Source organism: Myripristis murdjan, chromosome 9, assembly GCF_902150065.1.
Source record: "Myripristis murdjan chromosome 9, fMyrMur1.1, whole genome shotgun sequence".
NCBI lineage: Eukaryota > Metazoa > Chordata > Actinopteri > Holocentriformes > Holocentridae > Myripristis > Myripristis murdjan.
The window spans coordinates 26,040,833-26,064,535 of record NC_043988.1 but is presented as its reverse complement, the minus strand read 5'-3'; the positions used below and the strand labels follow the sequence as shown (position 1 = coordinate 26,064,535).

Sequence of the window (23,703 nt, the reverse complement as noted above, 5' to 3'; positions counted from 1 at the left end):
TCCAGACATTTTTAAAACCTCCCTCTAATTTGGCACCACAGAAATGAGTTTTGATGACACTTGAGTGTGTAATTGGCTTCTACTGTCTTCACACCGAGGCGGAAGCCAAAAACTACAATGAAAATTAGCTTGCAAAAGTGATTTATTGCCGAGGATTACTTTGAGATTCCTTTGGAAAATTAGGCCCGACTTTTTTGTGGAGCTCTTAAAAAAAAAAAAAAAAAAAAACACCCGTAGATAATTCACAGGTGTTTCCACGGCCTTTTCCAACCATTAATCATTAAGATGCTAAAACACGTCCCGAGCACAGGAATTTAATTGTCAGGATGCCATTAAAGTAGACACGCAGGGATCAGCGCACTAACCGAGCTCCTTTAACTAACCCAGCCAGCTCTTTTGTCTTCGTCACTGACCAACAGCATCTTTGATCTCTTCGAGGGAGGTGAGAGGAGGAGGAGGAGGAGGGGTGGGGCAGGGTGGGGGGTGTCCTGACCTCCTCTGATAGCAGTGTGAATGGGAAAACAGAAAAGATGAATACAGCAATTGATAAATAGCGGAACATGAGTGTGTTATGCCGTGGCATGCCTTCAGTCCCACGAGGGAGCCTTTCCCTAACCCCAACCTTTCTCCCGCCGGAGACCCAGGAAGCAAAGGGCGAAGTCGACCCATCTAAGAATCCTCCTTTGAAGAGAGCGACACTGAAATCAAGCAGCATGCCACAAATACTTTCTGCTGCGTTTGCTCCCTGGTTTAGGCGAGCAACCTTTTGCTCTTTGCTGGGAGTCCACTCTACTTCAATATTATCCAGACAGCGATTCGACAGAGTGTTATCGTTTTGCAGAGGTCTTCCATCTACAAAAAATATTATTTTCTCGGAACAGGGGGTGTGATAATGTGGATTTTTTTTTGTCTTACTGTACGATACAAGATAACAAAGAACAGTGCACTTTAGGTAAACAAATACCTTTCAGTGTGTTTTGTTATGTGCCTGTGTTTGGATAGCCAGAAGTCATCATCAATCTGTGATCTATGCCCTTTATAACAATCTCCAGTCCACATGATGTGCTGAAAACTCAGTGACGCACACACACACTCACACACACACACACACACACAGAGCAGAAGCAGAAGTTTGGCTGCAGAGGAGCTGGGTTGCGTGCTTCATTGCCTGGGTTGGGGAGTTCACAGTAGTGAAAGGCCACAGACAACACTGATCATTAGGTCATCATAGGCCAGAAAGTGGTTGCGTGAGTGAAGATGTGTGTGTATGTCTGTGTGTGTGTGTGTGTGTGTGTGTGTGTGTGTGTTATTTAGAGAAGCTCCATTATCCAATATGTCTTGGCACGGGTTCAAGCTAAAACTTTCACGTCAAATCTTGTGTCCGGTCACTGAGTCAAAGCAGGACGTGTGACTCACTAATGACTGCATGTTTTTCCACAAAACGTACGAGCGCTCGTAACGCCGGCGAGCTCTGATGTGACATCCCCTTAAAACGTCCTCACATTTCAAAGAAAAGCATCATAATTTATACCTGTTTTGGGATTTATTGCCCAAGGGAAACTTAATTTGTGGTTAGGATATATAGCATCCTTGCAGTAATTGCTACCCTTAGTCACCAGACTGTATGATGTAGCATGCAGTTTGTACATTAAAAAAAAAAAAAAACAGTATATAAACACACACAACATATGATGCAAAACATGGTGTTTTCATTATGTTTTGTTAGTGTCTGTGGGAACATTTTTTTTTCTTTCAGGACAATAAAGTTGAATGAATGAATGAATGAATAATCCATGCTGAGACCCACATCCGAACATAAAGTTTGCATCATATTTTTGGTGATTATTTCACTTTATCATCCCTCCAGGAATGCAGCATGTTATATATTTTGTTTTCTTTTTTTTCAGCCAGTTTGTCCAGTTTTTTACTTAATCTAACCTGTAAAATACTAAACACTACAGCAGCTTTAGTGTAGAGAATTAAAAAACACTCATTAAACTGTAATAATGAGTTTGTGCGACACAATTTGTTGTACTTATCACACACTGCAAGCCCTTTATGGTTTCCAAAATCTATTTTCAATGTACACACAAGGCTGTGTGGACTCATATCAACATGTTACGTAACAGAGACAGTTTCAAATCGAGGTGATGGCACACTGTCACTTCAGTCCTGTTTACAGAGTCTTGGAGGCAGCGTGACATTTCCAGTCCACTGATGGCTAATTCATCACAAATTCATGACAGAGAAAAAAGCGCAGAGATCAGCAGGTACAGGCCCCTGATGTCAGCATGCTTTGAATGTGATGTGCTGAAATTCTCATGCCGCCTGCCATGTGACTGTTTTTTTTTTTTTTTTTTTTTTTCTCCATAAAGAATTGTATAGATTGTAGGATTGTGCAGACAGGCGAAATTTCCAAAGATCTGATGTTGTTGTTGTTTTGTTTTTTTGGTGAAGGCACTGCTCTTTGTGCTCTAATTATGACTTCACACAATACCATTGTGCCACCCTGCTCTGCCGTCTCGTTTCTCATACATTTTTCTACTATAGGCCAAGACTGGCGGAATGCTTTCAACTTTTATGGTACCAAGTTGTGCCAATTGAGTTTTTTCCCCCGTTTCTCTGTGTGGGGATTTCAAAGGGAAAGCAACACATGCTGTCATTCATGTCTTGCGTTCAGATGGACCATTACACTCATATCACATCGGCTCTTTTCATGTGCCAGTGACGGAACTAAATAAATAGCGAGCGCGAGGCTGCGAGGGATTTGCAATGCAGTGCGTTAATTACCGAAGGCCCGCACCAATTAGGCGACCATGATTGGTGTGCGAATGGCAGCGCAGTCACGCAGTTCGGGACTCGCCGCGGAGACATGAGACGTTCATGACAGCTGGAAACTAGGAAATTTCAAATTTCCAAAATAGGAGAAATGTATTTGAGCGGCCCTCCTGCTCATAATTCCTGGTCGGAGCCGGGGCCTCTTCCCTGAGCTCAGATTCCTGCGTGTAACACCGTGGAACAAGTAACCAATTCAACATGGCAGCGTTAACAGTGAACGCCATTTATGAGTGGCTGGTGAATGGCGTCCACAAAAATGAGAATAATAATAACAGCACGGCTTTTTACCACACACTTTCAAGTTACGGTACGTGTTTGAGGCATTTCAGTACCACTTAATACAGTTGGATACTTGTAAAATTACAAGATTACTCTATTAAAGTCGCCGCAGTGGCCTTTTAGCCCCAGCATTGTACTTGTGCGTCTATGAGAGACAAATAACACACAATGCAGCTCTGAAAGCAGCCAAACGCACGCAACTTGGTTTCTTTGCGTCCGTGTTTTCCCCTCACTTCCAGCGCTTGAACACCCTGTGCTCGGAAAATTCCTGGGTGTCCTGAACGCAGCATAACACCACTGTTTACTGAACACAAAGCCCATAAACAAGCGCTGGCAACAAGTGCACTGCCAAGTGTGAATAGCTGGGCATTTAAAATAATTTATGGCTTAGCCTTTACAGAGATCTCCAATTTATCTCACAGGGGTGAGGAATGCTCGCCTGGCTCATGGTTTACTAAGTTATTTGGGACATGTGGAAATTAACCAGATATGAAGAGAGCTCCGTTTTAAACCAAGAATTTAAATCAATTTCTGCTTCATATCGAATATCTCCACATGAAAAACAAGCTGCTTAACCCAATAACACTTTGATTTTATTGGCCAACTTGGATCTAATTAGAAGACGTGGGTGTCTGGGCCGGTGGTGTTTTCACTGGTTTGTTCTGACACAGTCATAACTTAAATTGTTCCAGCGGTGGATTTAACTAATTGAATTCCTGTAAATGAGCTGATTTTTGTATATTTTTATTTTCAAATATTTGTAAAGTCAGTAATTGTACATCTTTGCTTAAGAATTGGTGCTCGCTATATTTTAAACCCCGTCCATCAGAGTACGGTTATTGTGTCGGCTCTCCACAAACATCACAAACTGGATCATCATAAACAAAGTCTGGATTTCCTAATTTCCAGTTAAAGGAATCTGTTTTACACTTGTTTTTGAAAATTGCATTAAATATATGGCATCTCAAAAACTTATTGTTTATAAACTTTCATTCTGCTGCCTTTTTACATTAGTTTTTTTTTTTTTTTTTTTTTTTTTAAACAGTACTACGTTTAGGGAGAATCTCAGCACAGTAACAATAATTCTGGTTGAGTAGTAATTTCCAGCACTCTTTCCTCCACTTTATTGTTCCATGTAATTTATAACATAAGTATCTCTTTAATGCGATTTTCAGATAAATCGCAGCAAAGAAATGAAAATCACATGTAACACTGGCAGGTCTCTCTGAAAACGTTCAGATTACATGTGGACTAACCACAGCTTAACCTGAAGATAATGTTCGTAAACAACACTCCACAGGTGTTGGAGAGATGAAGTGGGAACCATTTTAAAGAAAAAAAAAAGTTCTAGGTTCTTCAAATTCCTGCTGCGCAGCTAACCTTACACACAAACACTTTTCAGATAACGGGATGGAAACAAATACTCACACTGGAAAAAAAATTTACTGGATTTGGCTTACAGTTATATTTGTCCTTTTTATTTAAACAGGTCCTAATTGTAGTAATATGTTCTCCTCGCTAGTGTTGTTGCACAGCTCCACTCAGGCAGGACAAACACTTCATGAAAGAAGCAGACAATCTGAGGTAATAATTAATGAGGTGAATGTTTGAACAATAAAAATGATGGCGGGCCAGCAGATTTTGTTTACATATACATATTTATCCATTTATTGACAGGTTGAGAATGTACAGGTCTGCTGCAGAACAAACTGAGGTCAAGCAAACTAACAGATGGGTGTCTTCAGTTTACTTAGCGGACCTCCTGGTCCTCTTGTCCCAGGAGAAGTTTGCTCCGTAGGATTTCACCCTGGGCTTTGATGTTCTTTTCTCTGTTATGTCGTAGCTCCAACCTGAGGGAAAATACCATTACAATAAGAGGGGGCGAGAACATCAACGTATATTAATTTTGGACGCGGTCCAAGCACAATGAGGTGTTTTGCAGACATCAACAGGCTGTGTATAGTCAGAGCGGCCCTAATCACTTTCATGGAGCAATAAACAGACGCACTGGCGTCCTTCACTTTGTTTCAACAAAGTTTCCCAGATGGTTCAGTTCTCCCAGTCTCTAAGTGTGTACTTTGTGCTGAAACGTTGCTAGGCTGTTAGACATGGTGAGTCGTCATGCTGGTGTGTGGTAGCTTGAGCAGATGAGTATGCCAGCAGTAAGCCTAGTCACCCAGGTGAGCAATAACATTTGAAAAAGAAAAACACCACCGAGACAAACGTGACAAACACAGACAAGAAACTTAAGGCCTGTCCATGTTTAACTCCAGCTGACAAGGAACGATGTGAACTGGCTTGTACACTTTCCATGCTTCAGTGTTTTATTGAGGTCACATACTTATTGTCATCAATTTGTCTGCTTCTGAACTGAATTAAAAAAAATACAACACTTAAAAAGGCACTATTTAATATTTTGTGCTATTTCATGAATTTTATTAACTAAAAAAAAAAAATCATGTAGAAACTTTCTATATTTCTGAAGTCCAATTCAGGCAAGGATGTTGTGTGAACTACTGAAAGCAAAGCCAGTGAAACAATCTTGAGTTTTGTCAAGAACACCACTCCTGATTTAATCTGGTTGAGAATACACTTCAGCATGCTGCAAATTAAAGGGATACATAATCCAGGATTTAACAACATCCATGCAGAGTGGTTACATTTCATTCATTTTTAGATATGGATCAAAGCGCACATTGATCTAAACCAAATCCAGTCACTACAGTGCTGACCAATTCGCTCTTTGACGCAATCAATGGCACCAAATTGACTTCCATTTTAAAAGTCATCAGCGTTATCAACACCCTTACATGAAGAGAGACAAACTGTGGTGTGTATATTTCACACACAAAACAATTTGACCAATTTCACAGATGTTTGGTTCTAGTTGGTGTGCTTCCTCTGTATCTAAACTGTGACATTTTTTACACTGTGCCACTGTTTTATCCTGTTGAGTCCTGCTTTAGGGAAGGGATTTTGTAAACTAGGTTGTTAGAAAACTTATAAAAATGTATCAAGATAGTTTTACCATTTTTCTCAGCAAAAGCGATGGCATCCTCCTTGGAAGAGAAAGTGAGAACCATGTTGGATAAGGGGTCAGCTCTGAAACACAAAAGAAGCTGTGAGACAAAGCTGTCTATCGATAGATGTTATGATCCACTGAGCCAAAATCCTATAGCAGCATGCAGTTACAGGACACAGCCCTGTCACTAGAGTCATGCCAAAACTGAGCACATTATAAAGGAAGCTGAAAAGAAACTGATCTCCTAATTAAAAAGTACAAATGTGCACTGTACAAAATATGATGGAGGCAGTTCTTACGTTGAGGCCCAGCCCATCAGTGGGTTCTCCCAGCGCTCTCGGGTATCGAAGTCCATCTTCCACTTCTTGGTGCTGTTGACGCCCGACTGCATGGCCGTTTTGGTAGGAACAAAGATGCGCACCTTCCGAGTTTTGATGTGCTCCTCTGGCACCCCCGTCAAAGTGGTGATGTCCTGGGGGACAGACAGAGATGAAGCTCAGCAGTTTTAGGAAAAGTTTATAAAACTGGCTCAGACTTCAGCCTGGGTAACACTATGGATGGACTGACATTTTTTTAGTGGCTACGGAGAAAACAAAAATCGTGTTTTCAATATATTTAACTACCAAATTTGACTTCATTATGGTGCTTAATAACAAATCCATATTCGTGTCATTAAATAGTAAATGTTAACTTTGAGGACTGCTCACACAACCAAAATATGAAAGTACTACATAACAAATAATTGAAAACTGCATTGTGTGTAGTACATACAGTATTATTAGGAAAAGGAAACACACTGATGGATAACAGTTTAGGACACTCCAGGCTTGTTACAGTCTGTTTAAATTCCTGTGATTTGTAGATATGTGGTTAGGGTACAGCAACACTCAGCAGTCGCTTTTACAAATCAGTTATGCCTGCAATTTGACAGTTTAATCTTTGGATCAACGTGACCTAAAGCAAAAGCACATTTTTCAAATGATGCTCCCAAGATAATATAACCTACCTGACTCTACTCTTAGCACTCTGAATTAAATGTTAATTAAATGTGATTTCAATATAAAACATAACTGCCAAAACTAGAATCACTTTAACGTAAAACACTAGGCACCTGACACTAGACTAACAACTCTGTAAAATACCATTTTGCTCATTAGAAAGTAAAATGGGACAAATATCATTAAATTAGTAAGAATATGACAGAAATATCCATTTTACCCCCTTTTTACTGGATGAGAAATTTAAACAGAAATTCCAAATATAACTTGGATTGAAGCTATAATGTATTAAGTATAATTATTTTTGAATGAAGATGCATATGAAGTCAATCCCCGAAGGAGAATTAATCGGTCAGTGCAATCCCCTTAAAAGCGTCAAAATGTGGAACTGCAATGAAGGTTACTGGGCTCAGACAAAACAAAGTACAAAGGAAGCCAAAGCTTCCTAATTATGCTACGTTCCTGCGCAGGAACCCTCTTTGACGTGTTCTGTGTAAGAAAATAACTAATTGACCTTTTTGTGGTGACAGACTGGCCGAGGGTCTTCCAGGACCATTTTGACTTTCATTTCAGTTGCTGACTGACGTCTTTTTCTTGGCCAGCAAACTGCAGACGTTAATGCACAGCCACCCTGAAGGCTGGCTGTGGGTGTGTGTGTGTGTGTGTGTGTGTGTGTGTGTGTGTGTGTGTGTGTGTGGGTGTGTGGGTGTGTGTGTGTGTGTGTGTGTGTGTGTGTGTGTGTGTGTGTGTGTGTGTGTGTGGGTGTGTGCGTGTGTGTGCATTGGCTTTTCATCAAAAGCAGTGCTCACAGGTGGGAAAATCAAAATCAGGCTTAGACCATTTTGTACATCACAGGAATGTGAAAAATCAATACCAGTATCCTCTTGCTGCCTATTGTCTTTCTAATGTGTAGCCAAGATTTTGCATACCTCTCACAGGTGGATCATGTTAGTGATTTATGGCTAGAAATAGGTTGATATTTAAGATGGACAATGCAATTCTGTAAAGAAAATAATTATTCAAGTAGAAATAAAAATTAGTATAAAATTGCATAGATTCGAATAAAATTTGTGCAACACTGACAATGTATTTCTAATAATTGAAAAATTCTTAGCATAATATACTATAAACTTATGAAAATTATTTTGAAACAAGGTGAATTTACTTTATAGCACCAACAGGGCCCCAGGGAGCAAAGTTTTCCTCTTGGGACCCAATTCTGTAATTCAAATTCTTTTAAAAAGTTCAGAGTTGCTTCCCAAAGTGACACAGCACAGCTTTAATATGGTTGATGAATACTAACTTTCAAAATAGCAGGAAACCAGAACTGATTCGCTCATTTCACACAAAAGCAGTTAATTATGTATTCAAAAGGACTTGTAATGCAAAGGAGAGCAAAATTAGGAGCCCGCTTTACACTCTTGTGCATTCAGATGGATAAAACTAAAGCTAAACACTTGAAGTGACAACACACCTTAACCTAAGTCTATCGAAAAGACCTTATTCAAGACTTTCAGAAAGTAGGCCAGGGTGAGAAGAGGAGGAGGGGCCACTGGGGTGTAAATGCATATTCCTGGGCAACTGGAGCCCCTTCAAGCTCCTATAGAGGATTTTGTCCAATTCTTCAGGGAATTAGCAAACAAGCAATGGGAAGTCGGCGACAAAACACAGACGAACCTCCCAGCACGCAGGCAGCAGCCACCCAAGACTGAGGGCTTTCCAGGGCGCTCCCCTTTCAATACAAGAATTTTACACATTTCAATGGCCATTACAACTTCAAAGAATCAAATTTTCATCATTGTCTGTCATCTGCCAGTTGATTTGTAGAAAGGGGGTCTTTTTGCATGAACTCCACACAAAAGCCCGCCTTTCCTTTGGCCCAGGCCGTTCCAATGATATTTAAGCCTAGTAAATTACGGCTCCAATTGCGAAAATACAGCTTGTTTCAGTGCAACAGCTTTTGCCATCCTGGAAGACCAGACTGAATTTAATCATGAACAAGATCTGCACATTGAAAAGATTGTTAAAATGAAAGGAAAAGAAGGACAAGGGGAAAAAAAACTTCACAAGTACTTGGTAATTATTTCCGGTTGCCCTATCTACTTAACCTTAACAATTCGTCCTTGTCAGAGAGAGGAGGAAAACATGTTCTCTTCACCCAAAGGGGGTAATGGCGGACTGTTCATGACACAATAACAAGACAAGACAGTGTGAAAGCACAAAAATATGAATGTCCTGGTTATTTTTTTTATTCTGAAGGCAGCAACAGATGATGAAAGCAACTCAAAAGCTTTGAGTTTTGCTCTAGAAGTGCGGTTTGCTTGAATGAACACAAGATTCTGTGATTTGTATATCAAATAATATCTTCAGTTCCAAAACAAGTGGTATGACGACATTTACAGAAAAGTTTTGGAGAGAAAAAAAAGAACCATCACTGATGAGATTGCTGAGCTATGAACACTTAAAGACTTTTATGTTGAGATAAATCAGGTTTGTGATTGGACAGGAATACTATCAGTTATTCTCTGGTCATTCCTGTTTTCTCATACAACACCTCTGACTGATGGCTGCATGGAAATCCCTCTCCCTGAGACAAGCAAGCGTTAGAAATTATACCCTTGGGGATTAGCAGGCCAGACTACGGTTACGCCTATGTATGTTACATAAACCATAACTGACACATGGGGCCCATGCATGGTAAACTGATGCAATAATTTGTCAAGATGTAGCAGATCTTAAATCACACCTTATGTGAGGATGAGTATAAAAGGTGCTTTGTGAATAAGGAAGGATGTTTCTGCAGACGCACTGAAAATGCTCATTATCTTGTATTGTTTGTAAAAATGTGAGTCTAGACTTCTACGACACTTGCATACATTACACTGAAAGCTAGGAGGGCTATCGGCACAACAGACGCACCCACAATGCCTGGATCCACAAAGAGAACGATTGTGGCTGGAATGTGGTGTGTTCCCAGGAAGACTAGAGAGGGCCATCACAAAAGGAAAACCCACACGGTGGGCACTTTTTTCTTCTGCCATGTACAGGAAGCAAAATGAAAACTATCAAGTTTGACACTATTCACAGGGCCTTCACAGGGCCCTACAATACCTGGCTGGGCAGACAAAATGCCGGGCTTAAGAGAGAGGGAAAAAAGGCTGGCAAAGTCTCCGTCACGTGAAAGCGTGTCGATATTTCTGACACCTCCAGGCTCCTCGCCGAATAAAGAGCATGGGGGCTTGTCGCTGTGGGGCCGCTGGGCCCACCAGAATGCTGAAAGCTGGTACCCCTAATGCTCCAACAGAGCTTGGATGGGAGATTTCTATGTAAACAAAAAAGGAGAAAAACTCAATATGCCTACATGAGGCCAAACAGCAGAGAAGGCTAGGGTATTAATATGAAGCAAAAGGTACATAGTAGCACCTTTTTGGTTACAAATTACAACCAGAAGAAAACACTAACAAATATACAATGACATTTCCCTCAATGGGAAGGTGAAGAGCAAAATGTCTCAATGCAAACAGTGAAATGAAATGCAATCAAACAAACTCCTGATACAAATTCCTCCAGTTACAGGAGTCCCTTTCCCGTAACAAGTCTCTCTTTCTTTAAGAGGCAACAGGTTTAGGTGTATAAAATGAAAAACAAATAACACTGTAAAATTTGAGATGACAAGGTGTGATATCTAGGCTATCTTATTGTTGGAAAAACTTTGTTTGACTTGGTAGAATTCACTTGAACAGTTCTCACAACAATGGGAGGATATTCCTCTATAATATATGCTCTATGCTGGACTAGCTCCTCTTCTAAACGGACGTCCTGCCACCACTGTTCCCGAATCCTTCAGCACATCATCAGGTTGGACTGATTCACAGCTCAACGTCCCCATGTCCCAGAAGTTAATCTCCCACAGTTTATACAGCTGCTGTTTGAACTGGACCCATTATTAACCACTCATTGACATAAAATATGGCCTCCATATTCATTTTGATATCATTTGCAGATTTGGTCCAAATGGAAGGGAAGTTAAAGGATTTATTGTGTAATGTATTGCTGTAAAGTCATATCTCAGGCAATACATGAAAGGAATTTACTCTAAAAACTAGTTTTCTCAATAGGCCCATATCCCTAAAAAGACATTTCAGACATCACAATTTGCTCTCTCTTTGAGAAAATAAAAGACAGATTAATGCAAAGCAACAAAATACATTTTTCTTGAGGAACCAATTCCAATGTAAATATAAACCTATACAGGCCAATACACGGTGGTTGATACTAGGAAATCAGGGCCTCATGAGGTTTGACAAAATGTAGACAAGTGCCTGACAAGAGGTAAGTAGAAGGACCTTATCTTCCAAACATGACTGTTCATTCACTTATTGAAGTGAATAGTCCTGTCTTTTTCACTCAATCATTAGATAGTCCCTTTGTGCCTACTTAGAAAAAGAGGATTATTTTAAAGCTAAAGTAAACCCTATAAGGGAATTTACATCTGTTATTCCAATGATCTTGGATGGCTCAATCGATACTGCGAACATGACCAACCCTTTTCCAAAGCTATAAACCAGAGAACTCGACGAAGGTAATTTTATCAAGAGACAAAACCTGGAGCTGCTCTGTTGAAATGACCGTGGAATCGCAGCATGTTTATCTGCACTTTGTCAGCCCAAAGGAGCTTTATTTTATAATAATAGTTTGCTTTTCGTTCGTAAAGCAGACTTATGTGTTCTTATTCCTGGAAAAAATGCCCTGAATGCCCTGGATACTATCACATTATCTAAACAGATTAGTCTTGGCTCTCTTATTTCCAGGGCTTGGAGACTTGTTAGTGTTTACAAATCTAAATTGAGGTTCCCAGGATCACATGATTAACATATTACTTTCACAGCATTTTTTCTAGTTTTTTTTTTTTTTTTTTTTTTTTTTTTTTTATTAAAACAGTGATCTCAGGAAACTCCAGTAAGTAAAAAAAAGCCTCTCTATGTGGCTGTGACAGACTGCTTTCAGCATAGTTACTATTAGTTACTATTACTATTAGGATTTAGTGATTTTTTTATGTTAAAACAGTGATCTCAGGAAACTTCAGTAAGTAATAAAAAAAAAAAAAAAGCCTCTCTGTGTGACTGACAGACTGCTTTCAGCGTAGTTACTATTAGGATGTAGTGATTGGTAATGGTGGACACCTTGACAGGCCTGTTGAGAGTATGGTCAGCCTACCGTTTCTGATCTGTGAAGAGCATGAACATCCATATGCCAAAGCTGCAGCTTGGCAGCCTGGGGGGGTCACAGGGTCAGCGGAGCTGAATCATGTTGAGTCAGCGTGTGGCAAAAGCCCAAACACATCACCCTTAACACCCCCAGTGTCCAGCCCACACCCAGACCAAAGGCCTCACTCATCACCCTCCACTAGTTCCCACCTTTAGACGTCTTTGAAGTGTAAAGAGCATGCCAATTACGGATTGGACATAAGGGGCGTCTCTAATAGAAACAAATATTATGTTGCTTGCTCATGTGTGGGAGTGGTTCAACGTTGGAGAACAAGAAGCAGCTGCCACTAAGGGTCGTCTTAAATCTCACATTACACATACCGATGGAGATTGGAAAGGAAGGAAGATGGGGGGTCATTTATGAATATGCTGGACACAGCAGCAACTGTTTGTTTGTGCGCTGTATGACATCTTAACACGGAGGCAGGTTCAAATTCCCTCTTAGGAAGAAACATGCATAAAACAAAGGCCAGCAATATGTTGCACATGTTGTGTCATTACAGAGAGCCTGTTGCACCAGCCTCCTTCTAAATACACCTTACAATCAACCCATAGCAAGTTTTGTGGAATTCCAAAAGCACCACAATTTATATCAGGAATAGGTAAGCAGCCTGCAAGGGGTAAAACACATTCCATTCAAGAGGAAATAGGTGGCTTGTTAAAACTCTGTAACCAATTAAAACCAATTTGGAAAATGGAAAACAACCCCCATCATAAAACAGAACTCATAAATAAATGAGGAGGCAAACAGGAGTAGCAAACCATTTTTTTTTTTTATAACCACTGCACAAACACCACATTGAGCAACTACATGCTTCCTAAAACTTTGTAGAGCTGACAGGGCTGAGGAGTCCTTAAGAGGCTTAGTCTCTGTGGAAGAGAGTGTTAATGAATGAAATACTATTTAGTGGATGATACATAATAAAGCCTCTTGTCTGGCACTCTTCAAAGAGCAACATCCTCTGACCCACTACTCCAAACTTGAGCTGAGAGATTTTTAGCATAAGCGCGGCGTATGAGAGGGCAACCAGACAAAACCGACACTTAAGTTGTCTGTGTGAGAAGGAGGGAGGAAGGGTGGGAGAAAAAGGATGAGAGGGAGAGGAAGGGGGTGGGGGTGGCGGTGAACGTGCTCTGTTCCACTGTAGGTCACTCTGTGTCTGAGGCTAGACAGGCTTAGAGAATTTATACCCCTGTACTGTAGACTTAAACTGCTTGCGCTAAAAATATCCCATAGTTGGCATTGCTCTCTTTTTATTGTGATTCTATGTCTACATTGTCCTACACGGAAGGACTTCTGTTCAGTTTCCAAGTGTGATAGCAAATGTATTTGTTTGAAGTTACAGTGGTTTAAGTATGACACTCTCAAGACACATTTAATTCTGAGAAACTGGCTTCTCAAATGTCACAGAGTGAATTAGCATGTCTGACTGAACAGTCCTGGATACTGGGGAGGTGAGACGACCTTTTGCTACCTAGCCTCTCCTTAGAGACATTGTGAAGCAGGAATTTCCTGACATCCTTGTGTGGTAAAATTTGATGGATTGCCTTTTGATCTTTTAATCTGATTCCAATTTAAGGCCTTTCAAAACAACCAATAAACTGCCTTTAGATTCCACTACCTTACCAAAATGATCAAATCCTACATATTTTGTCCAGATGTAATCTTACTTGCCAAGTGCCAATTCCTTACTACACGGGAAACCAAATGACAGATTATCAAATTTAACATGCCAAGAATCAAATGAGCCTACCAATTTAATGTTCTTTTCCTCTCCCCTGCTTCTTCACCTCCCTTAATTCCCCAAGCTCTCATAACTGTCCGCCTCGGTCTCGTAAAACTCGAGTGCCTTTAGAGAACTCTATAACAAGGCTTCACAAGCGCTTTAAGATTATGGTGTTGTCTTTATGTGGAGAGAGGGAGGGGACTTGGCCACGGACTAAAGCATGTATAGACTCTGGCTCTTACTCCCAACACTTGGGCATATGTGGAAGATAGTGCATTACTGCACCATTATAACTTCGTGACAGACTAGGTTTAAAAGAACCATATCAGTGATTCTGAATGTTTGCCCCATTTACTACAATTTACCCACACTTTACAGTTCAACAAACCAGTCTGAAAATCATACAGGGGTACAAAGGATTTCACAACATATAAACACAATCCCTTGATTTTCAAATTTTTGTTTTTGGTTGAAACAGCCAACTGCCACTGCATGTGTAAAGCAAACTTTTCCACAGGCATTATTTCTGGCAGAGAAACCATTTCACTCCAACCAATTTCAAGTCATGAAAACACAGCAGTGCTGCTGCTTTTAGCAAAACTAATGTGGATGATTTCATTATGGTGGTGGAACAGTGGTGTGAAGTAAGTCTTTGAGAGTTAATTTTCATATCTTTGTGGAATGAATGGAAACCAATGACTGGATAAAAGGGAAGGAAAAACAATACCAGAGTTCTAAAATATCACTGCTTGCTTTGGGAAAAGGTTAGCAGAAACGTGACGTTTGTAAATTGTGCAGTAATTAGGCTAAACGTGCAAAATTACTGGTATGGTCCTTTAATTCACTCAATCCAAAGGAGCACAGGCTTGTGGTTGTCTCTGGACAGTGCCAGGGAGAGTAAAGCAAGCTCTGCAAACTCTCGTCCAACTGGACAGGGCTGCCTCTAGCTGAGGGAGGCTGCAGACATTCCGTGTAAAGCTGTGTATCAGTGGCCAGCCAGCCGGACCCTGGGAGCTGCCCAGCATGCTTAATCAAACAGTAATTACAAACAAAAGCGGGTCGGCCTGGGCACTCTAGGGAACAGCTCTGGGCACTGAGGCTCCATCACGCAGGTCTTTCTTTGCCATTATTTCTAACGTTAAGACAACACTCTCAAAGTTTTACTTAAAAATAATCAAAGTTTAAGGAAGTTATTAGGAATGATTTGATTTTGGTTGAGCAGAACAAACAGATTACCAATCTCAGCCGAACACTATTATGTGTGGACAGAGAAGAACCATGCAAAAGATAATGAGTGTCATGCAAAGATATCAACATCATATTTGGACTGATTTCAAATTAAGATTTCTACAAATCAAAATGTACCCGCATCTAATTCCTTACACTTTGCCCTGGAAAAATATCTTTCATTACACCACAGACAGTAGACCAAATTCTCCCCAGGCTGTCTGAGAGAGACAGCATGCAAACCCAGCGTAACCTCTCACTGGATCGAGACCTCATTTGATTGGTCTAACCAGAAAGCAATTCACACTTATTGATAACCTGATGAATGACTAGTCTGTTTGCTGAATGCCCAAAAGAGAGAGCACTCTCATTGCCCTCTTCCATGTGAGATGGAGACCAGTGTACTGTAAACAGCTGAGGGCCTCTCTCTTTGCCTGTCTGGGTGAGCATTAGAGTACTTCCCGACGTCGCCAGCGACAGCATGCCACAAAGGAACCTCTGTGGCCGACAACACTGAAGTGGCTGCTGTCTTTTTCGTGAGTCTCAGGGTGTCTCACAATCTTTTTTTCCATGCGAGCTCCTTTTCTTTCTCCCCCCCCCCCCCCCATTTTTTTTTTTTTTTTTTTTTTTTAGAGAGGCCCTTTTTTCTCCTCTGCTGTTCCTCTCAGTGGCCCCTACTGTGAGGACAGAGACAGACACTCCGCCCAGCCAAAGGTTTGTCTGCCAGTATGGTCAGCTTTGGTCTGGGACAAAAGCGCACTGACGCTGCCCACACACAGTACCCCCCCAACAATTCCACAACAGACTCCCACATTCCCAACCACCTCTCGCTTTCTCCATATCTCTTCTTTCTCTCTCTGTGACAAGGCATTCAACTTTAAGATTCTCCTCTTTTCTGTGACGTTAACTCAGGTGGTATGCTAAATATCAACACTCACTGCTAACCTTGGCCACTTCAAATGCATGGTTATCATTGTTTAGGCTGTGCTTTAACAGTTAAGGAGAAGAAAGGGACAATGACCTTACCATTTACAGCTGTGCTAAATCAATCAATACATTTTAAATAACCACCTTATTATATTGAAAATGCTATTTTACTACAATGTCCAATCAGTAGCTGCTCTGTTACCTACCTTGATTGTTTATTTTTTAACTGAAACTTGCCCTGTAAAGAGCCTGTGGAGCGAAGCTGGGTGCCAGTGCCACACCAGTTGACACAAAGTGACTGCTCAGTGTGGGGCATGACAAAGATGAAATCAGATTTGTGAAGGTTATGGCCTGCAACTACCCAGCTGATATCAGGGAGGACTACAGTTTTCTTTTTGTCCATGAGTAACTTTTAATTGATTTTCTTTAAAGCTGAACTTTCCATTTTAATGTTAAATTACTCCAGCATACACTGTGACATGGGACTGCAACAGAGAAGAGCATCTCATCCACCCTAATCAAGATGTTGCACCTTTGGAGTGTTTTCCTGAATAATTTTCTGGTATCAACTATGAGCACTTTTCTGTTCACAAGCAGTGAGAAATCAAAACTTAAGAATATAATATAAAAACTTGCTTCTCAATAGTAGTGGGCGCATTAAGAGACGTTTTCCAGTTTTTGTCACAGACACTAGATGTTTTAATTCTCTCCAGGGTGATGAAGATGAATGTACTGTGTGTAGCTTATGGCGTTCATATTACATGATTTCTGGGTATTGAAGTCTATGCTTTGATGCCAAGCTAACTTACTCACCAGCTTAATTTTTAACAGTCCTTTAAATCACACCTTTAAACAATACATTTAGACTATAAAAAGAGTGCATATTTTTACTATGCATTACATTGGTCAAATTATTGCTGGTCTGAGGGGCATTCAAGTTTACCGGCCTCCTTACAGGCAGATTACTGGTTTAAAGTGCCTCCAAAATTGCTCTGATTCAAAAGGGGAGCCTGATTACTGAACTACTGCTACTCTCCCTACCTTGTTCCAGACCGGTTTGTCAGACAGCCTCAAAGGCTAATAAGAAACAAAACTACATCCTCACTACATCTTCCTCCTGCTTACGAGCTGGTCTGTCAGCCACAGAAGCTGATGATACTTCTATCTGTGTTACAACCTACTGCGGTAATTACACTCAAGCTGATTTGCATTTTGGTAGAAAAGAAAAAATCTCATTGTTAGACATGAAAATTATTTTCCACTTATCGTTGACAAGCTATCCCCTAGAGGAACAAAATTCCTTACTGACATGACATCTAAAGTGTGGAGACGGGGAGTGTGGAGAGTGGATAAATGGAAGCTGCTATGGTACTACAAATACTGAACATGTTACAAAACACTATTGTGTAGAATTGTAACATTTTTCCAGCAAAATGAAATTCAACTTTGTCCAGAGAAAAGAAAAATAAAAAACAACAACATAAAAACTTTGAAACAAACATAGCCTAATTTGACAACAGTAGATCAGACAGACAACAACCCATGTGTCACGTTGCACAGGAAGGGATCCTTACCAATTTCTCATCAACTGTAATAAGTTGCGTGTCTTGTCCTGGTTTTTCTGCCAGTCTCCATGCCGACGTGCTTGTAGACCTGAAAATCAGTTGGATAGACATTACACGCAAAGCACAGAGTGCCAAAGACAGACAAGCAACACAAATGAAAATTACATAAACAAGTTACATTCAGCAACAGCTACCTTGGAGGAGGTAGCGGGGAGAGGATAGAGTGAAAAGGAGGAGACAGGGAGGGAATCCCCCCCCCACCCATTAGTTCTGTCTGGTGAATTTTTGGCAGGCTCTCACTCTCCTCCTAATGACAGGATGTGCTTAATGTTGGCCGTGGCCAACTGTCAGGCCAAGACTATGTGGCTCTTTGTAACTGTACAGTAGTGGCCTGTCATAAGCAATGTGCCATAATGCCTCAGCCAGGGAAGGGCAATTCCATATCAAGCTCAAACTCATTGTCAGTAGTTCCAAAACTTAATTTAAAATGTGCAATACATTTATTTCACATTTGAATTTTGTGCCAAGAACACAGCACAAGCATATATGAAGTGAAAACAAGCAAACGTAAAAATGCAGTTACAAGTTGTGACACTTGCTTCCTAAGTGACCAGGTTGTGATGATAAGACACTCTGCATTAAAATGACCACCAGATTTGGCCCTATTTGATTGTCAAGGAAACCTAGAACTTTCCAGAACCAGTGAAGTTCAGAGGTGGCCTTTAGTTTCCTTTCCCACTGCATGGAGAACCAACCATGAAGGGTAGGAGGTGCTTAAAGCTTAATATTTTTGTTGTTTTACTTTATTTTTCATCAGTTTAACTGCGCATTGGATGCCCTGCTCTCCCAAATGCAGTGACTTTATAGGTACTTTTTTCATTTCTAACCACTGATGTATACTACTTTATTACAGTTCTATAATTATTTTTTACAGTGTTTCTGACAGCTGTGTCGAGATCCCACAGAAAATTGTAAAACATCATTTAAAAGCAGAGTCAGATACATCAAAACAGTGAAGCATCAGTCAATTTAACTAAAATATTTTAATCTCTGCTTGTTGAAAGATTATATCAGCTTCTGAAACTTTGTACAGTATTTTCCTCCAGCGAGCAGCAGGCAGCTTTCTTCCATTCTGCCTGCACAGAAGGAGCCTCCTGTGAGGCTGTGAGGAGGCAGTTTTCACTGCCCCAGGACAGCTGCATTGCTCCATTAGTCAAACCTGCAGTTTGCACTGTTATTTACTTAGTTTTTCACTGGCTGCTTTGTGCTGTAGTCCTATGATAGTGCATATGGAAGTGTTTCAAAGTCAGTGCTTGGACCAATCAAGACGACAAGACGACAAGACGACAAGACAACAAGACGACAAGACAACAAGATGACGGTCCTGCTTGCTCCTCCTAAAGTTCTTAGAACTCAGATTTTATATCACTTCCAGAGCGGGGAGGAAATCAGGTTAAGAGGGAAATATATAAGAGGGAAATATATATTTTCCTTCATATACTGATTTTGCTGTCGATTACCATTGCATTAATCAAACCTTCAAAGTTTTCAGGTCAGCTTTAAAATTTTCTTCATAAAAATGACTCGAAACGATTGATTATAAAAACAGTTGACAACTAATTGATTATTTGACTACTTGTTGCAGCTCTAACCAACACCACAAAGGTTTTCATAGTCCATGGAAATATTTTTTTTTTTTTGTTGTTGTTGTTGTTTTTAAATTTTATTCATTAAATTACTCAAATTTGTGGGTACTTTCCCCACTAAATAAAATGTATTTCCCTTTTGATGAGTTAGCTAGTTCCAAAAAGGTCCAGGTAAAACATCAACAACCATATTTTTACCTCTGTCATGGAAACCCTGCCATCATAACCAACTAACACTTTGGAACTATTTGGATAGTGAATGACTTATACTTCTATTACTCTTTTTACTCTTTGAGACATGTTAAGGCTATCAAATGAAGGGACTTCAACCACTGTGATGCCACAAGGAGATGACAATGTGTTTCACAGTTAAAGTAATACAATCAAAGAACTTGTCTGATCTCTCTGTGCATGCTAAGAGCATTCACTGATCAACAAAGCTAAGATTAGGGCCACTATTTATGAACAAGTAAACACAAACTAGGTATAGACATTCTACATTTACCTCTCAATAAACAGATCTCCCTTACCTTGTTACACTGAGGCTACAGCAAACCTAGAAACAGCACAAACACGTCTACTGCACTATTTATACTGTGTTACAAATTACTCAACTGTGTACATGTAAGTCAACCTGCACAATGGAACACTTCATTTGAACCGCAACTACGTCTTAATCACATAAGAGAATCACTAAGATAATGCCCACTTTGCCAATAATATCTCAAACCAAATCAAATAGCCTTTATTGTCATTGTACAAGGATGCTCTCTGCCAATAATATCTGAATTGTATTTATAAATTGCATGTTGACCAATGAAATTCATGCTAGGTTTTCGTTGTATTTGTAATGTTGCCATAATTTACGGTACAGACTTCAATTTAAAAAAAAAAAATGTATTATTGTAAACAGATTGCACACCTACGCTTAAATACAAACCCTTCTAAAAACACTTTCTACTCCCTGAAAAAAATGTCAGCCTTCACTTACTTTAAATACTCTGGCAGTGACAAATGAACTACCTCCTGCTAATCCACGCACTTTTCTCTTGTGTTTATAACTTCAAAATGGGCAAGAGCACGTCTTGCCACCAAGCATCACCTTACATTCAGCTTCACCGCAGCTGCTAGTTTTGCAATTAACAGATCTGACCTCCAGGTAAGAAAGCACACTGTTTCACCATGACCACGTGTAACAACAACGCAACGTCAAAAACTACAAAAAAAATACTACATTTACTCACTAAAACTGCACTTTGTCGGAACACAACCATTTATCGTTTTATTAGCTCACTCTTAGCCAACCAGACCCAGACCCCTGCCAGCTAATATGTCGTTAGGTGTAGCTAATTTTCGAGTGAGGTTAATATTATCACCAGGAATAAGAACACATGTTTTTCCCTGCACTAAGTAACATTAATTTATCGCAAGTTAAATTAGCCGGCGAGGTGAAATGGTTTTCACAGCTATCGTTACACCTGAGCCAACCGGCTAGCGAAACGCTTAAAGGACACGGACATTGATGTCAGGGATTAGAAAAACACCTATACACGAACAAAAAGGTGTTTCATACCGTAGAAAGCGCTTTTTTTAATATCCGGCGCCGAATAACAAACATTTAGCTTCGTTATTAGCTGTAACGTTGGCTAGTTCACTTAACTTTAGCATTAGCATTGCCGTTAGTTAGCTCGTGACCCGTCCGTTGGGGCCTGCTTGCCTTCACGCCCAATTCGAGTGAAATATATCAAAATACAACGATTCACGCTGACGTACACGAACATAAACATGATATAAATCTGTCTGTGGTTACCTGACTGGATTCAGGAACAGTTTAGCGGCTGCGTTGATCGTAGACAAACGTCCCAAGCCCAAAAGTGACATTGAGGACGCCATGATTACTGTCAACAATTACGTACGGTGTCCGCGAAGGCACAAAAAGTACGCGTTGAACCGTACACATATTGGCAAGGGCTTTTTTTTTTTTTTTTTTTTTACAGATAAATTTGCCACCTAAAATGAGGTTAGGACATGGTCACATAACACTGACTGGGGAGCCCTTTGCCAAATATATAATATCAAAACAACCCTGAATTTCTTTCCTTAGTTATTTATTCCTTATATATTCTGTCATTTACAGAGCCTGTTCCTCTCACGCAGTGTCAAAGTAATAGGATATGCAGTGTGGTGATTATGGGGATGTTTTAAACGTGAAGAAACACCACTGATATTGTGATAAATATTTGTATTGAGCACGCTGGCTGTACTGTCAGGAGTCATAGTTTTACCCAGTGACCGCACTGCTAAAAGTGCAGTACTTCATAGGATTAATAATAGCATGTAATAATTGGATTTAATAATAGGATTCTACTGCACAGTTCATAAACACTCAATCTCATTTACTAGGCCTATATTCAGCACCTTGAAAAGTACGTGTGTGTGCGTGTGTGTGTCTGTGTGTGTGTGTGTGTGTGTGTGTGTGTGCGTGTGTACTCTATCATGACTGCTCTCTTGATCCATGCCTTAGCCCATTTATAAGATCAAGGTGCAAATGATGTTTTCACTGTGACAAACTAATACATCTAACCACATGTATGCTGTGACATTTAAATAAATAATGTGGCACAGTCAGTCAAAGTATAAGGAAAAAACTTTTATTGTTTCACTCTTCATATCTGTACAAATACCATCAAACTTTTTATGTACATATGACATTTACATAAAAAATACAAAACTATATATTCATAACAGAATTTTGTATTTCTCTTGTGATGTTTGAAAATAAAAATGCATTCTGAGAAAAAACAAAAACAAAAACAGGAATAAGCGAAGTGATGAACGTGATGAAGTTTGATATAGTGTTGAGTACTGTTGTATGTTATCCTATTTTAGCTCTGCAAGAGCAATATGGAGCACATTGGCAAGAAGACAGCACACAAATGTTAATGGCACATTTTTCCAAAATAATCAAGTATCATCCAAAACTCATCTCTGCTCTAATGTGGTGAATAAAAACGAATGCTATACTGAATAATCTCTAGAGTTGACATCTCCATGGGGAAACAAATCTAAAGGACTAAACTTGAAGAGTAATAAAAATCAAATGGCTCTTTTTTCTCTTCCTTTTCATCACCACCGTGTTGCACCTTTTACAACGCACCTTTGCAGAACCATTGAGAAAATCCCTTTGGTCAGTTATAATGAGTTGTAAACAAACCAGAAACACTTCTGTACATAAAATGATTGATATATTCCCAATAAATAAACACACAGCCTAAACATGCATTTACATATGTGTGACATAAACATCTGTGATGAAGATTTGACAGTAACAAGCAGATTTTTACAGCTCAGGGAATGCAATTTACAGCTTGCAGAAGACTTATACTTACACTGTAACAGGACAAATAAATAACACTGCTTCTCTTTGGACAAATATATTTCTTCATGATAAAAAAGAACGTAAAAGGGACAACAACAAAAGGGGAAAATGAGTGGTAACACAATATTTCATGGTAGATTGTAAGCCTGACATTGTAAATGTATAAATTATAAAACACGAGAAAAAAAAACAGTATAAATAAACATCTAGCAGACTGAACTATATGTATACTTCCTTTTTTCTTTAAAAAATAAATAAGCATACACATAATGTACAGTATGGACATGATTCCTTGCCCTAGGACTGTTCCCCTAGTGATGGCAGCCTATCCATCCAGTATAGAAGATAAATGGACATAGGCCATGTAGTCTGAGTCCTCATCTTCCTCATCCTCCTCCTGGTCTTCCGTAATGGCTATATGGGAGAATATATGGTAGCTGTTGTATGAATATGGACCACAACAGCGCAAAATATCACTGAATGTTCTCAAAAAAGCTCACAGCAAAGCCACTAGCACACAGCCTCTCTTTTCTTTCTTATGCGTATGTGTGCATGCGTGTGTGCGTGTGTGTGTGTGTGTGTGTGTGTGTGTGTGTGTGTGTGTGTGTGTGTATGTGCATGCGTGTGTGTGTGTGTGTGTATGTGAGGGGTTCTGTGTGACTTGGCATAAGTAATTGTGGCATCCCCAATAATGCAACTCCTATTTACATGATCTAGCAAGTCAGGGCTGCAGCAAGAGAGAAAGCTGGGATGATGGCAGAAGAGTGGGGTGGGTTGGGTTCGGGTGGGCTGGTTGGGGCGGGGCAGGGCGGGGAGGGGTGGGTGTGT

General features: G+C 40.0%; 2 protein-coding genes across 3 annotated transcripts in view; both read right to left on the bottom strand.

Moving 5' to 3' along the window:
- Positions 1-4,756: 4,756 nt before the first annotated feature.
- ndufs4 (NADH:ubiquinone oxidoreductase subunit S4) lies at positions 4,757-21,433 on the bottom strand. Its single transcript, XM_030060588.1, has 5 exons — positions 21,307-21,433; positions 17,860-17,938; positions 6,439-6,611; positions 6,146-6,219; positions 4,757-4,967 (listed from the first exon to the last, which is right to left on the bottom strand). Exons 1-5 carry the CDS (start codon positions 21,387-21,389, stop codon positions 4,864-4,866), a joined length of 513 nt encoding a protein of 170 aa, XP_029916448.1. The 5' UTR covers positions 21,390-21,433; the 3' UTR covers positions 4,757-4,863.
- A 698-nt stretch (positions 21,434-22,131) lies between these two features.
- fsta (follistatin a) overlaps positions 22,132-23,703 on the bottom strand; it is a 6,566-nt gene continuing 4,994 nt past the window's right edge. For both annotated transcript variants that reach the window (XM_030060816.1, XM_030060817.1), the window contains exon 6: positions 22,132-23,289. In XM_030060816.1, coding sequence (XP_029916676.1) covers positions 23,201-23,289 — 89 coding nt within the window. In that variant the 3' untranslated portion in view covers positions 22,132-23,200. The remainder of the gene's footprint in view (positions 23,290-23,703) is intronic.